We start from the raw sequence: 17,298 nt of genomic DNA, 5'->3' as shown, positions 1-17,298 counted from the left end.
CTTCTACGAGTGTGAATTTCAACTCTCAATGAAAGCACCAATTTGTGGATGCAAATTTCTTCCTCCTTGATCTTGGACAATTTTGCACCTACAAAACAATTAACACCTTAGGTTAAGGCCAAGAGCCTCACGCGCCCACAATGAATTGGGGGGGGTTTTGGCCGAAGAACCTCTGATGCCAAAGTTAAAATTTAAAGAGAAAGAGTGTTTAGAGAATTTTGGGATTTTGCCAAAGTGTTGGAATCATCTTTTGTGAGAAAAATGGGAGGTATATATAGGATATGGCCGGTCCCCTTTGGAGAAAAGGTGGTCGGCCCTTGGATCAAATTTGGGTGCCATTTGTGGATTTAATTAGTCCATTAATATATTAATTAGGAATAAATATGTTAATTGACTAATTAAAGAAATGTTTTTGGGAGTTTTTGTATAATTGGCTAATCAATGTCACAAAAAAGGAAAATTATGGTGGAAAAAAGAAGGAAATGGCCGGCTCCCTTTGGAGAAGGGATAACCGGCCTTTAGGGTAATTTTTGGGCTTAATTTGGTGATGTAATTAGCCTTTAATATATTGATTAGGTATAAATATATTAATTGGCTGATTAATCATAATAAAAAGGGATGTTATGGAATGTTTTTGAAGGTTATGGAATGTTTGAAATAAATGGCTAATTGAATAAGGAAAAAATGAGGTAAAAAATATATGGAATGAAATAGGTTTTGAATTGTTACCTATTTTGGATACTCCTGATTTGGTTGATGGATGATTCTCCACTGCTCGCGTGTAGGAGACCGGGTGTGCCTCGAGGGTAAATTTGTCATCTTCACCTAAAATCCACATGTCGCCTTGTAATTATTTTTGGCTCCACACTCCCCCCTCAAACTGAACTTGGTGTAGCCAAGTGAAGTTTGAACTAACTAGAGCTCTGAAACTAATCTGGAACTGCAAGACCAAGATGTTGAGTCATACCTAAAGTGTAAATTTTGGGACAATCTCATACATTCGTTAGTCAAACTATTAAGTCTCCCGTTAACTGATGATGTGACGCCCATGTGGACAATGATTGGGTGTCACAAGTCATTAAAGAGTCCACAGGAAATTAAAATTTTAAAAATAAATTATTTAAAAAAAAAAAACACCTTCATCTTCCCCAAATCCCACCCTCTCACCCCCCATCACCCGCCCCTTCTCCCACCCCCAACACTTTTTCTCTCGCACCATTCCTACCTAGACTCCCGCGACTCCTCCCCTCGCTCTCACTAAATGGACTATGACACCCCTGACCAACCCCACTTCGCAACTTCCACCTACAAAGTCAAGTTCATGTGTAACTACGGCGGCAAAATCCAACCCTGCCCTCATAACCACCAGTTCGCCTACGTTGGTGGTGACACCAAAATCCTCGTCGTCGATCGTAATATCAAGCTCTCTGCTATCATCTTTAAGCTCTCATCTATTTGCGACACCTCTAACGACGCCGATGGATCTTCTCCGACGGCTCCAATCACGGCCTAACCGACAAACCCCGATTTCCTGGGGATCGCCACATTGAAGAACCGGTGATGTCTCAGGCGGAGATTCAAAGGCAAATCTAGGAGTTGCAGAGGATGCAAATCGTTGCTGGTCACGAGCTGAGAGGCACATGAACATTGGGGGTATCTGGTGACGATTAAGGTGGGAGGGTTTGTTGAGATAGGGTGGGTGGGATTCGGGGATGATGAAAAAGTCGGGGTTTTGCTGAGAAATTTGAGGGTTAGGGTTCGAGTAGAGGGCCTCAGAGGGAGAATAAACATTATGGGTCTCGGGTTTGCAAAATCATTTGACGAAAAATGGAAAATGGCATTGTCTCCAAGGTCGGGGGAGATTCTGGTCTGGCGAGGCTTGGGGACGGGTCGGCTGTGGACCGCGAACGACGAGGGTTGGGTGCAAGAAAATGAGGATGAAGAAGAGTGTGGGGGTTAAGAAAGGAATGGTGAATGAGGTGGTGGTGTGGAGAGGAATGGTGGAGGTGTTGCGGGTTGCAGAAGAGAGATGGAAGTGAGGGAGGCACGGGTTGCAGAGGAAGGAAGGGAGGTAGGAGACGGGGGGGATTTTTATTTTTTTTTTGTATTTTTAAGATTTTTATTTTTTTTAATATTCAAGTGGGTCCCTATTGACACGTGGTGCCCAGTCATTGTTTACATGGGCATCACGTCATCAGTTAATAGGAGACTTAACAGTTTGACTAACAGATGTATGAGACTGTCCCAAAATTTACATTTTAGGTATGATTCTGGGACGAAAAAAACTTGATGTACTAAATGTTGAAAACCACAAAACATGAGGGTAGTAAACTGAGATTTACCCCTATTTTTTTGTCAATGTTTGTATTTATCTGTTAGGTATAAAGGCAAATACATAGGAAAAAATGAAAGGGAGGGAAATCGGGAAAGAGATATAAAGGGCTTGATAATTATATGAGTCTTGTAGGTCTAATTTATTGAATAATATAAAGTGAGAGAGGGTGCAGCGGCACATAGAGAAAAGAAAGAGATTTGTAATTGTGAGGTCTATGTTATGTCACCCTATTGCCTTTATTTATAGTAGTAGATAAGGTAAATTCCTTATCTAATAGGATTACAACTCTAATAGTATAATATCTAATATAAGACATATGGTAGAATCTCACAAGGATATCCCATATATGATAGACTTTACACGGTCACATTCCTAATCTAATAGGATCACAATACTCCCCCTTGAGTGTGTAAATACTCAAACAAAACATCGCATCAGATCTTCAGCGGATGAAGTAGATCAATTGATGAAGTCGTCGGCATAATGAGCGAATGTGAGCCTCAAATTAACGAAAGTATGCATTGGTAGTAAACCTCACAAAACATCATTATGGTAAAACCCATTGTTCTAAAAATCCCCACCTAGCACCTCCTAGATCCTGCCAAGCCACTAGGCGGCTAGCTACCGCCCCGATTAATGCCTAGGCATTTGAAAATTAAGAAAGTGCGCCTAAACTTGCTGAGGCACCCGTCTAGACCGTCTAGCCATCCACCTAGCCCGCCTAAGCACCTTGCCTAGGTTGCGACTCATTTTGACATAAAACATATAACTTTAATTTTGCATTTGTTTTTCAAATAAATTGTAAGAGACTTGTTAAATACTTAAATGAACACACATTGTATGCTTGTTTCCTATGTTTTCATTATGGTCCAATACTTCATAATATATATCATTCTATTTTCTGGTTTATGATGAAATTATATATATTTTAAGTATAAGCAGATATTTATTTATATGAAATATAATATAGTTGCTTAAATCCGCATAGTCCGCCTAGGTGCTAGGCCTTAGCCCACCGCCCGACCATCGCCTAGCGTCTTCTAGAACCTTGATAAAACCAAAAGTAGGTGAAAAACACATACACTAAGGAAAAACGTGAGAACTATGCATAATGTCAAAAACAAACGTCATATGGGAAGAAAGTAGTAAACCTCATAAGAGTATGATCATCCCAAGATGAGTGCCTATACTCACCTCAGTTAGGTAGCAAAAACCCAACGGGAAAAATGCTCTTAATATTAGGGAAGAAAAGTACATTAAGATCAAGTGAGTATACTTTTGAATACTCCCCAGAGTTTGACATAACTTCGAAATAAGAAAACTACAAGCCATTTCGGTCAAAAAGTTTACGATACCGATTCCTTGGACGAGTTTCTGAAAAGTAGACTTGGGCAATGACTTCAATATTCTATTGATGTTGCTGATGAGAATAAAAAAAAAATCGGTGCAATGTGTTTGGTGTTGTCTCCCTTGATGTATCCCGTCTTTAGTTGATCGATACATGCAGCGTTGTCTTCAAAGATCGTTGTAAGAACATCAACGGTAGAATAAATATCGTATTACTTCGAATATGTTCCATGACTACTCTTAGCCAAAAGCATTCACGTGAGGCTTCATGCAATGCGAGAATCTAAGCATGGATCGAAGAAGTCGCAACTAACGATTGCTTAGTAGACCTCCAAGAAATGGCAGTGCCTCCAACTGTAAAGACATAATTCTTTTGAGAATGGGAACGTGCCATGTGCAGGTCAAATGAATAACCTGAGTCAGCATAACCAACAAGGCGAGAATAAATCCAAGAATTGAGGGGGTGGCGGCTCTCTTCGAGGATTCAAGGGTAGAACAAACCCAAAATCGTCATACCCTTGAGGTAGCGGAAAATGTCTTTAACACCATTCTAGCGTCTGCGTGTGGGCGCATTACTGTATTTTGCCAAAAAATTCACAACAAAGGAGATATCGAGCCTAGTGCATTGAGCCAAATAAAATAAAGTACCAATTGCACTTAGGTATGGAACTCTAGGCTCCAAAATCTCTTCCTTATCCTCCTTATGATGGAAAAGATCTCGTTTTGCATATAGAGTACGAATGACCACATGAGTACTCGAAGGTTTCATTTTTTATCCTCATTGAAATGAGTTCGATTGATGTACTATGATTCCATCTGAATAGTGTTCGATCTCCAGGCCGAGGCTATATTGAGTTTTCTCAAGATCTTTCATCTCGAATTCCGATTTCAAGTGAGCGGGAGTTTTCTCAAGCTCTTTAGGAGTCTCAATGATATTCATGTCATCGACATAAATTGCAATGATCACAAATATGGAATGTGACTTCTTAATAAACACGTATTGGCATAGTTCATTGTTCACATAACCCTAACTTATCAAATATTCACTTAGAAAGTTATACCACATTTGTCCGGATTGTTTCAATTCATAAAGTGATCTCCTCAATCAAATCGAGAAGGTGTTCCGTGGTCTAGAACTATTTGATCCAGTCAATGTACATCCATTTGGAACTTTCATGCAGATTTCCGTATCAAGATCCCCATAGAGATACGCGGTTACCATGTCTATAAGTTGCATATTCAGTTTTTTGGAAACTAGCGAATTAATAAAGTAGCGGAACGTAATGACATCCATTACGGGAGAATGCATCTCCTCATAATCAATCCTAAGGCGTTGAGAAAAGCCTTGAGCTATGAGGCGTGCTTGGTAGCGCACTATGTCATTCATTTCATTATGCTTCCTTATGAAAACCTACTTGTAGCCAATGGGCTTCATGTAGCGGTGTAGAAGTTAGGGGTCCAGACACCTTACGTTTCCCAAGCGAATCAAGTTTGACCTGAATTGCTTATTTCCAGTTCTACGTCAACATCCATCAACAAAACGTGGTTCAATGTCATCATTAAGCATGATGTCAGTAGCTACTGTGTATGCAAAGGCATCATCAACTATCATCACATTCTGATTCCAAATCTCATCCAAAATTGCATAATGGACCAAATATTCACGATTCTTAGGAGTCCGGTTCGTCTCATCTAAAACGCCACCATAATCTAGAATAACCTCATGTGTTGGAACGGCTGAGTAAGCAATGATCAGATTCATACTAGTTTCACTAATCTATGCCCAAAGGCGAAGCCAACTATAGCCTATATTTCATTTATTTTTGTATTCATCTTACTATTATCCCATGTATCCTTTTTATTTATTTTCTTCATTAACCAATACTATTTATTTCCTAGATAACAAAATTTATTTTACACTTCATATACTATCCATTTATAGTTAATCGTGACAATAATTACTTACTTTAATAGTGCTTTTAATTCTTTTCAAAAGCAACTCGTTGCATATTTTAGTGTTTGAATTGTTTTATGCATGACTTTTATCTATTTAAAAAAGTTTTATAGTGTGTTAACTTTTTTCTGTTTATTTATGTATATATTTGTCATATTAATGTTGATGTACATAAAATAATTGGACGAGCTGTGCTTATAAGATTAATGTATAGTCATTTTTTTTAAAACCAACTTTTTAAATACTTCTTAGCTAACCCACCGGCCGTAAATTTTCTGGCTCCGCCCTTGTTTGTGCCGTTTTCCTCTTCCGGGGTTGCGAATCCTATAAACTAATGACAAATCATAATAGACATAGATTCTCATTCTTCTCTGAAGACCCATTTTGGCACATAGTGGCAACGTTTTTGGCACATGAACTACGCACCCAAACACATGTAAGTGTGAGACGTTAAACTCGTATCAAGTAACCAACTGTAATGGTGAATAAGGTTAGGTAGCGGTGGGCCTCATGTGGACCAACATTAGGGGTGGGCACTTGGAACTGAAAATCAAGACCGAAACACGAATCAAATCGAACCGCATCGAACGATTATGTTTTGTGGTTTTTAAAACGATTGCGGTTTTGAAACCGAACCACGGTTAAGGAAACAATTTGGTTTTAGTTTTGGGTTTTTAAAACCGCACCATAAATTAAATGGCATTTTTTAAATGGGTTCTTTATTCCCTTTCCATTTTCAAAAGGGGAACTGGTTTAGGGTCAAGGTTTATAATTAATTTTAGGGATAGGTCTTGTGAATCAAAAGGGGAACCGGATTAGGAACCACCCAAGTAGCTTCTCGGTTCTAAATTGTTAATTTCTTTAGGAACCACCCAAGTGCTGCATACAGCTTTTAGTGATTCAAAAGGGGAACTAGATTAGGAACCACCCAAGTAGCTTCTTGGTTCTAAATTGTTAATTTCTTTAGGAACCACCCAAGTGTTGCATACATCTTTTAGTGATTAATGACCTTTTATCCCAAGTTAATTATACATATGATATTTAGGTGCATCTTCATGTTATACTATTAGCAAGATGCTTCACGAATGTAGTTTTGCTGCATTTTTGCTGTTGTTTTTCGCTTTAGTTTTGTTGCAGGTTCTTTAATTAATGTATAAGGAAAATGAGATCGTTTTATGCATATAGGAGTAAATTTTAAACTATACATTATTTTTTCCACAAACCTAACCGAAACCATTTAAAACCTCACCGCACCGAGCCAAACGATTTGGTTTCGTTTCGGTTTTGGCTTTAAAACCGCATCACAAAAAGTTTCGATTTCGGTTTCACTCGAAACTGCATCGAACCGAACCGTGCCCACCCCTAACCAGCATGGCTGTATGCAATATTGCATACCCTCAGCAGATATCAGAAATTTGGTTCGCATAACCAAAGTCTGAGTTATCTATTAAAGGTGTTTTATGAAAATTTCTGCCAGGCATTGCAGCTCCACTTCCTTGGATTCAAGTTTATTGGCAACCTTCTGGAGATGAATCACATCATTATAGGTGGAAATAAGTTCCTTGTCTTTTGCATAGTATGCTGACCAAAGCTCCGAATTGACATGCTCAAGGTCCAGAGTCTGAGGCATGTAGTGGTCAACTTCCTTCTTAACAACCTTCAACATTGCCAGACCTCATGGCCCAAGGTGAAGCAGCGCATCAGGAGGCCAAGCTTGTGCTAGCCCTCTGCCTTTTCTCTTTAGGCCCAAAGGCCAAGTGCCCCCGTGCCTCTCTCTCTCTCCCACACGAGCCCAAGCCTAGGCCCTCAGTGCTCCAACCCAAGCCAGCCACGCGTCGAGCCCAGCTCATGCCGCCAACCCTCTGCCCAAGCTAAGCCGATACCGTTGGACTAAGCCAACAGCAGCAGCACAACAGCCATATGGTTGCTTTACCTCATCCTTGGCCCCATGGAGCCAAATTTTCAAATCCCAGAGTTTCAGAAAATTAAGAAGACGAAGAAAATAGAATTTTTCTTACCTTGGTGCAGCGCAAATAAGAAGAAAAGCAACGAGAAAAAATTCTTTGCATGGGCAAGTGAAAAAGAAGGTTCGGGGAAGGGGAATAATTTTCCTCTGGCTTTCTCTCTTTCTTGTAGGAATAAAATTTTCTCTCCAAATTTATTCAACCCCCTGCTTAAGGCAGACTTAAATAAGTTTTGGGTGACAATTAGTTTTCCTTCCTTGAAGAATTTATCTCCAAGTCAAAGTAGAAGATCTACATCAAATTAGGAAACAACTCTCTACTTACCTAAGCAGTTTGGGATTTCTACACCTATTGCCCTTTTCTGCCAACAACCCTAGTAGGTGTGGGGCATTTGTGGAGCCATAAATAATCACAAAAATCCACAAGCGCGACACATGGATTTTTGCCCAAGAAAGACAAGATTGGCCTCATTAAATGGGCGGCCCTCTCAGATACTCCCACGCACAGCTTAGCATCTTTGGAAGTTCAAGCAGTTGACTACGACTGCTCAAAGTTCCCATGCTCATGGCAAGGAAAAGTCAAAGGCATTAAAGATATGATTAATTACTAAATCTTATCTTTAATACATTCCCAATTAAGGATCAACTCTGTTCAAGTAAGTAATCTCTATTTCAATCAATTAGGGATACTTCCACCATTATCCCAAGACTTTATCCCTAAATTAATATCCTGAGAATATTCTTACCTCATTCATCCAACCGATGACACACCTTGACCAATACGATGCCGCCATGTGTAGGGCAAAACCCTACACCCATGGCCGGCCACACCCCCCTTTACGTACCTCTATCTCCACCAAATTTTGGTAAGCTTTTCTATATACAGAAAATCCTACACACTCACTCTCTACATAGAACTAACTTAGACATTGGAGATCCATTGGCCTAACCCCCCACTCCTCGTGGGCGCGTGATGCTTAGGTCTTTGATCAAATGTATTGATTGTTTTGTAGGTACTTTTTTGTCAAGACTGAAGACGACGAAAATTGTCTACTGCACCCTAGAATGTGCTCCCATTGCAGTGCGTTGTTATTTTGTTCGTTGTTTTCAATTATATCTTCAAACCAATTTTCAAATCATGTTTTTAGGTTATTGTCTGTTAGTTTTTGTGTGTTGCTTGTGCTTGGTAAATTAAGGAATTTAATTAACAAGAAAGCGTTATCAATCTTCGTGAGTACAATCTCGCATTCTGATATACTATATCTTTGGAATGTCCATTTGCGAGTCATAAATTATTGGCGCCATTTTGGAGGATTAAACATACGTTCTTTCCCCGGTTACGTGTCCTTCTTTACTCTATTTTAATTAGTTTGTTTTCTTTTTAATCGTATTCCGATATACTATATGACCAATAAACCGTTGTTAGATTAGTTGAAGCGATCTTTAAATCATTGTTCCAAATATGTGGGAGCCGAAATACGTATTGTACCTGTCGGAGGCATCGCTGAATTCAAGGAGGAGTTGAAACGCACCAAGAGCTTGCTCTAGGCTCAATCACAAAAGAAATTTCATCCCCTCCTTCCAGCCCTCATTTAAGTTCACAACAACGCTCATCGGACAAATAAGGAGGAGACAAGGGCGGAGCCAGAATTTTTTTCTTAGGTGGGCTAACTGAAATTAGTGTCATAAAATCATATGTTTATTTTTTTGCTTATATAAAATTATATAGTAATCAATATAAAAGAACAACAATAGAATATAAATTATTCTCAAAATCATAACCTAGCCAATATATTCAAGGACAATATAAATAATTAACCTATTAATTAAATCAAGAATAAGTAAATAAAGAGATTAAGAATGTACCAAGGGTGACTTCATTGGAAAATCGCAACGGAAAGTAAGGAATTGCGGACATAGGGATTTACTTGTGGATTTAAAAAAAAATTATTTTTCTTTTCTTGAGTAAGAAGCACAGAGGCTAAATCGCATAGGGTAAATGGTCTTTTTCTTTTACAAATAGGATAAGGGGGGACGGGAGATAGAACTAATTTATAATTTTTAGCATAAAACTTATGGGGTGTGATATCCCCACACTTTTTTTTACTTCTCACACACCCCTCATTAATTTATGTCATTTATCTTCTTTAATTCATTTGATGTGATGGCCAGAAATTAAGAGGGTGTGTGAGAAGTAAAAAATGGTGTGTAGATAACACACCCCAAACTTATTATTTATTACCTATCCTCTACTAAATATACATTAAATAATAATCTATATTGAAATTGAATGGCCTATAAGCATGAGATTACAAAAGAATAGTGTTATTCACACTCATTTTTACCTCCAACACACCCTTATTAATTTTTTGCCATTGACCATCTTCAATTCATTTTTTTTCCAACAGTTGAAAATTCAGAGAAGTGTGTAAGAAGTAAAAATAAGTGCATGAATAGCACTACCCTTACAGAAAACCTCCCTAGGCTCTAGCCCACCTTAGCCTTATGGGTGACTCCGCCATTAGGAGGAGATGGAACTTGCCAACAACAAGATCATGGGCAAGCGGCCCTTTACCGTAGTAGTGGAAATGTGTTGAGCCTTTGTATAAGTTCAAACCCCGTCAGTGACTAATCTAACAAAATCTATCGCTTGATAAAAAAATAAAAATAAAAACAATGAGATCATGAGAAACCTTGATATCCCCAACAATCCCCACCTCATTTATGCTCCCCTCTTTACTTTTTTTTTATTTTGTAAAAATATATTTAACAAAAATATTATTCTTACATTCTATTTGTATCATCTCTCTAATAGATGTAGGGCCCACAAATTAGAGAGATGATACAAATGATAGTACAAATAGATAATAAGCATAACACTTGATCTCTGCACAATAGAAGCGTTATCAATTTTGTACTTTAAGCTAACTTGGATAAATGTGTGAATGATGAGACAAAATATGTACTTAGTCACTCAATCATAAGCATATGATGCAATAACGTATTAAAGTTGACCGTATCTAAATGTTTCAAATGATACTTGTAGCACAAATGCACAAAACAATTGGCTCCAAAACACAAATGTTATGTATGAAAACAAAAAGGTGTATTATCTATTTCTCTTACAAATATTAATATTAGCCTACAGATCTCTTTTTAAGGAGTGAAACTAGAGACTCTGGTGCATGATAAAAGTTTGGGGTAAGTTAAGTAGTGCAAATTCTTTTATATATATATATATATATATATATATATTTTTTTTTTTTAGAACAAACGTTAGCCAAATGGCTGAAAACTGGAAACAAATCATGCAAGAGATAGTAATGGTACGAAGACTTTCTCAATGGTATGAAATCACTCTTCAGGTTCTTTTAAAGATTAGAAAATTTATGATGTTACGTTTTTAGTATACGAAAATTCATCGAGAATAATTGTGACTCATAATGTTGTAAAACAGTGAATAATAATAGTATTGTTGAATTTAAAATTATGAGTGCATTTTTGCTCACCACTATTTAGTGTGGTGTATGTTCACCACCTTATTTATCATTGTTAGATGAGTTTGAATTTTGAGATTTGTTTTTATCCACTACACGAATCTCGAAATTCAAACTCATCAAACGGTAATAAATAGAATAAATAGGGTGGTAAGCATACATTATACTAAATAGTGGTGAGCAAAAATGTTCACTAAAATTATATCTTTTTCTAAAAACGTTTAAGAGCTTTTACACCTTGATATTCTGTGTATCGGGTCAAAACCAGAACAACATTAACAAATTAGTCAACAAAATTACATCCCAGTGGACGACAGCGAATCTTACAGTTATTCCACGACAAATCAACCGGACAAGCCTGTCATGTAGTGCCTAGTAACGGCTACTTTACCGATTATAGCCAGTGGCACCCCATCCCACCTTTCCCCAACGGTCACATTTTCTGATTTGTCCTCCGAACAAACTTCCGACACTTCGGCCTCGTTTGGCATGCCGTATAAAGCATCGGATAGGATAAATAATACGGGAGCACTTGTTTGGTGCACTATAGTACTAAATAAGCACCCGCTTAATTATCCGGTCTATCAAATTTTATACGGTTGACATCGTACTATTAAAACACCACAAAAGCTCGGGATAATTAGTCGGGGCGCTATCCCCTCCATCTTCACGACCGCCACACCAAACCAACTGCGTCCGTGCTGCAGATGTCCTGCTCCTGAACTTCTTCAAGCATCGGATCCACATGCTGGTAGTCTAGATCCAGATATGGATCCATTTCTATGACCTGAGTTCAGATCCGGATTCTCCATAGCCTTTAGGTTCGAGAGCAGCCTTGCCATCCTCCATGCTCACCTTGGTCTCTCGGTCCTGGAGTTTGCTCGCAGACCTCGCAGGGGCTAGACGCAGGGTGATGAGAGTCGCAGTTGACGCAGAGGAAGACGGAGTCGAAGCGACAAAATAGAGTTGTCGTCGCCGGGGAAGAAGAATAAGGGAGAGACAGGGAGGGAGTTTGGGGGTGCCGCGGAGAGAAGCGGGGAAGAATTATTTGGGATGCTTTTGCAGCTGGGGAAGAAGAAGGAAGAGAGAGGGAGGGAGTTTGATGGGTGCAGAGAGATTTGCGGAAAAAAAAAAAAAGAAGATGATTTCACTTTTTTTTTAAAGTTTTATTCCTCTTATCTGCTATAATACCAATTTTAAGTTTTATTCATCTTATCTGGTATAATACCAAACACAGTATAAATAATACGATCATTAATCCGATACTGCACCAAACGCTCGACTAATTTAGTCAGTACTATCCGGTGGCTATTTATCCTATCCGACAGAAATAGTCAGTACAGTCCGAGCTGCCAAACGAGGCCTTCTTCTCACAACGTTTTTAAATCCCAATTATTTTTCGGGAAAAAAAAAAGAACAGAACTTTTGCCCTTTAAAGCAACTCCACCCATGGAGCATTCCCCCTGGCAATCCACTATTGAATCCACCATTTTGAACAGTAACTGCCTTAAATGAATAGTAACTGCCATTAATGAACAGTAATTGCCATTTGCATCTCCACCCTTGGAGCCCTCCCCCCAGGCAATAGGCAATAAAATATTAGTTTTTTTGTTTGTTTAAATAATACAAAATAAAATTATTTGTAATTTCGGATAAGATTTTTTAAATCGTTCTCGTTGCGCCACGTGTCATTTTATAAAAACAAACAATTATTTAGCGATGGATTTCGATAAGATTTTTATCCAATGTCATCGTGCCACGTGTCGTTATCTTTTGAGAATCTTTGACGATAGATTTTGATCAGATTTTAACTCGTTCAAAATTGCGCCACGTGTCATTATCCGAAAATATAATTATTGGAGATCGATTTCGATAAGATTTTTATCCAATACGATCGTGCCACGTGTCATTATCTTTTCAGAATCTTTGAGGATAGATTTCGATTAGATTTTTAACAAATGACGGCATGCCATGTGGCCTCATCTACAATCCGATCCTTTTCTGAATCGTCCATATAATCCACCATCCATCCTCACAAATCTCACACCAATTTTCTCAACATCTCTATCTTATTATTCATAATTTCTGCTTCTTCTTCACCATCCATCCTTACAATGTCTTCTTCTTCATCAAGGATGATGTGGGAAATCGATCAGCAAGAGGAGGAATTGTTTAACCAATCTAAAGGAATGTTCAACCTTCAGATAGCCGAAAATGAGATGGAAGAGGATGAGGAGCGTAGAATGAGAGATGATGAAACAAGAATGGCCAGAGCCTCACATTCCCGTCGAGTCATCTAGACTGTTGCTCAGATATGCAGGCCCAACCGTTCAAGAAACCTTGATAGAAGCAGGCAACGACGGGGTGAAGAGCTGTTGGACGATTACTTTGTCCATAACAGTGCATTTCCTGATACGTACTTCAGACGCCGTTTTAGAATGGAACGACATTTGTTCAACAGAATCATGACTGATGTTTGCAACCATGATTCTTACTTTGTGCAAAAGAAGGATGCTTGTGGTGTTATGGGTTGCCTGAGCAAAAAATCACTGCTGCGTTACGGATGCTTGCGTATGGAGCATCTGCAGACCAAGTGGATGAGATAACGAGGATGGGGAAATCAACCATTCTTGAGGCCCTGATGAGGTTTTGCGGAGCAGTTGAATCTTTGTACACCGTAGAGTACCTCTGAAAACCTACTCACGTGGACTTGCAAAGACTTCTGAAGAAGGGCGAGATGCGAGGTTTTCCTGGGATGATAGGAAGCATCGATTGTTTGCACTGGACGTGGAAAAACTGTCCAAGTGCATGGCAAGGCACATATGGGGACATAAAAGGATCAAAATCTATCATTTTGGAGGCAGTGGCATCTTTTGATACATGGATATGGCACGCCTTTTTCGGGGTTCCGGGAGCTCAAAATGATCTCAACGTCTTTGCCCAATCCCCAGTGTTCAACAACGTCCTGCAAGGAAAGGCACCAAAAGTCACGTACGTCGTCAACAGACGTAGGTACGGCGGGTCATACTACCTAGCTGACGACATTTACCCACGGTGGGAAACATTTGTCAAAACAGTGCCACGCCCGCGAAGTGCAAAAGAAAAACACTTTGCAAGCTGTCAAGAAGGGTGCAGGAAGGATGTGGAGCGTTGTTTTGGTATCCTTCAAGCTCGTTGGGCGATCGTCAGGGGTGCTGCCAGAATGTTCGATGTAGAGTCACTTCGATCCATCATGATGACGTGCGCCATTCTTCACAACATGATTGTGGAAGATGAGTTTGATTATGATGCGGTTGATGAATATGAGCCAGAGCCAGACACGATGAACAATTCAAGAACACGGATATATTGTGCGCATGATGCCACCGAAGAACCCGTGCAACACGAGCCATTAGAAAGGGATGGACGTTACAATGTAAGGGTCATTCAACGATATACTGCACTTCAAAGGTCATCTATGCACAATGATCGGCAAATTGACTTGATAGAGCACCAGTGGGCATTAAAACAAGCTGAAGATACTTAAGTTTATTTAGTATGTTTGTTTGTATTTGGTGTGTTTATGTAATTTTATTTGGTGTGTTTTTTGTAGTGAGTTTTTTATTATTTCGTATGTTTATGTAATTTTATTTGGTGTGAATTATTTGGTATGTTTATGTATTTTTATTTGGTGTGTTTTTTGTAGTGAGTTTTTTATTATTTCGTATGTTTATGTAATTTTATTTGGTGTGTATATGTAATTCCAATTGGTGAGTTTTATTTGGTGTGTTTTATAATTTCATTATACGTGAACAATTTGATGAATTAAAGATTCTATTATTAGGATAAATATATTACAAAATTAAATACATGTACTCTCACTTTAAATAAAGTACTAACTTCAATAAAATGGAAACAACATAAATAATAAATTACAACCCAAAGTGATTGGAAAACTATGGGCTCCGATTACAAAAGTACCCTATTCCTCACCACTTAACCAATTTGTGGTGCTAGGATCATCTTGTCTTGTTGTGCTAGGACCATCTTGTCTTGATCTCGCTTCTCTTGCACGCCTCCTTTGCACCACATCCGCTTTCTCCGACTGCCAAAAATATTTAGAATTTGGAGACATCCCTTCTAAACGCGTGTTCATAATGTCACGATCTCGTTGTGCAATTCTTTCTTCTCTAAGCAACTCCCTTTCTTGCCTAAGTAGCTCTCTTTCCCTCTGTTCAGCTTGAAATGCTTGTTGAATAGCTGCAGCTTTTACCTCATCTCTAGCCTTGTCAGCCTCATATTTCGCCAATTCCCGCGCCAACGTCAATTCACCTTGACGAGCAAGTTCTTGCATGTACTTTTCATAATCATTCTTGGAAGCACTCCCTTTCCTCTTTGAAGCCTTCTTACCTAGAGGCCTAATTGGATAACAGGTCGACCCCGACGCTTGTTCAGGAATAGGCGTTTCAGGCACTTCTTCTCCATCTTCTTCATCAACATGGGAGCCATGATCGGGTGTAGAGTGTGGAGGGGTGCTGTGTACAAAGGTGCTGTGTAGAGGGATGCTGTTCATGCATACTTCTGGACCAACAGGCACAACTTTGAATTTAGGACAATCTTTAACAATATTCCAACATTCCCACCGGGTGAATGATTTGTTTCTTGATTTGATTTTGGCACCATACCATGCTTGTGCTTGAAGTTGCTACAAATGAATAATATTGAAATTATTAGGTAACAAATAAATAATACAAACAAATAATAATAATGAAATTATTAGGTAACAAATAAATAATACAAACAAATAATAATAATGAAATTATTAGGTAACAAATAAATAATACAAACAAATGAATAATAATGAAATTATTAGGTAACAAATAAATAATACAAACAAATAATAATAATGAAATTATTAGGTAACAAATAAATAATACAAACAAATAATAATAATGAAATTATTAGGTAAAACAAATAAATAATACAAACAAATAATAATAATGAAATTATTAGGTCACAAATAAATAATACAAACAAATAATAATAATGAAATTATTAGGTAAAACAAATAAATAATACAAACAAATAATAATAATGAAATTATTAGGTCACAAATAAATAATACAAACAAATAATAATAATGAAATTATTAGGTGACAAATAAATAATACAAACAAATAATAATAACGAAATTAGGTCACAAATAAATATTGCAAACAAATAATAATAATGAAATTAGGTAACAAATAAATGAAACAAACAAATAATTATAATCAAATTAGGTAACAAAATAATAATACAAACAAATATTTATAATATATTCTTACCTCATCCGCATAATTTGCCCCACTTCGAACATTATTACTAGCTTGTGTCAAGGCATCTCTCCACGTACTAAAGGAATGGCTAAGTATTTTCCAACCACTGGATATCGATTCTTTGGTTCTTTTCCAACTCATTTGCTCAACAAATTTGGTATGAATTAAACTCCACATTTCTCGCAATTGCATCTCATTACCCGTAAGGGAATTATGAGTAACTTCAACCCAGCTAGTGCACAATGCAACATCTTCAAGAAGCGACCAATTCGAACCTGCATCAGTAGCCATTTTGTGGAAAAAAATTGGATTGAAACTTTGAGAGAAAGATAGGAATTTGATTGAAAGTAGTTGAGAAAATATGAAATTGTGGTGTAAGGTAGATGGAGAAGAAGTGGTATTTATAGAAAAGTAAAAACAAATTTTTTTTCAGATTTTTTACAATTTTTTCGGATTTTTTACAATTTTTTTTTAAATTTTTATTCAAATAATTAATCTCTGCCGTTGGATTTAAAAATTTTGAATTCCAACACTCCAGATTGTGCCACGTGTCATAACAGTAACTTTTCTTAATTTTAAAACTATTTTTTCTTTTTTTTTTAAATTTATAAAGCAGATTAATATCAACCGTTGATCTCAGATCGAACGGTTGATATAAAATCAGCTTTTTTTTTTTTACCGTTGTAAATCAGACGGTTCTTATTAAAGAACCGTTGGGATCTAACGGCCCGTGGGAAGCCACGTGGCTTCCCAACGGTAACTGGCGCGCGGGCCATCCCCCTGAAATCCTGTCGGGCGACGCGCCCCCACTCGCGAGTGAGGGGCACGCGCCTGACACAAAAAAAAAAAAAAAAAAAAGCCGGACCCAGCCCTTGCGTCAGCTTGACGTCACAAGGCTCGGGGGC

At 38.0% G+C, this 17,298-nt stretch overlaps 1 protein-coding gene across 1 annotated transcript; it reads right to left on the bottom strand.

The window, feature by feature from the left end:
- Positions 1-14,957: 14,957 nt before the first annotated feature.
- On the bottom strand, positions 14,958-16,684 carry LOC139194757 (uncharacterized). The gene is made up of 2 exons (XM_070819663.1): positions 16,403-16,684; positions 14,958-15,780 (listed from the first exon to the last, which is right to left on the bottom strand). Exons 1-2 carry the CDS (start codon positions 16,682-16,684, stop codon positions 15,058-15,060), a joined length of 1,005 nt encoding a protein of 334 aa, XP_070675764.1. The 3' UTR covers positions 14,958-15,057.
- Positions 16,685-17,298: the final 614 nt, after the last annotated feature.

This window comes from Malus domestica, chromosome 03, assembly GCF_042453785.1.
Source record: "Malus domestica chromosome 03, GDT2T_hap1".
Classification (NCBI taxonomy): domain Eukaryota; kingdom Viridiplantae; phylum Streptophyta; class Magnoliopsida; order Rosales; family Rosaceae; genus Malus; species Malus domestica.
Note: the sequence above shows the minus strand (reverse complement) of the source record. Positions and strands in the feature narration are given on the sequence as shown.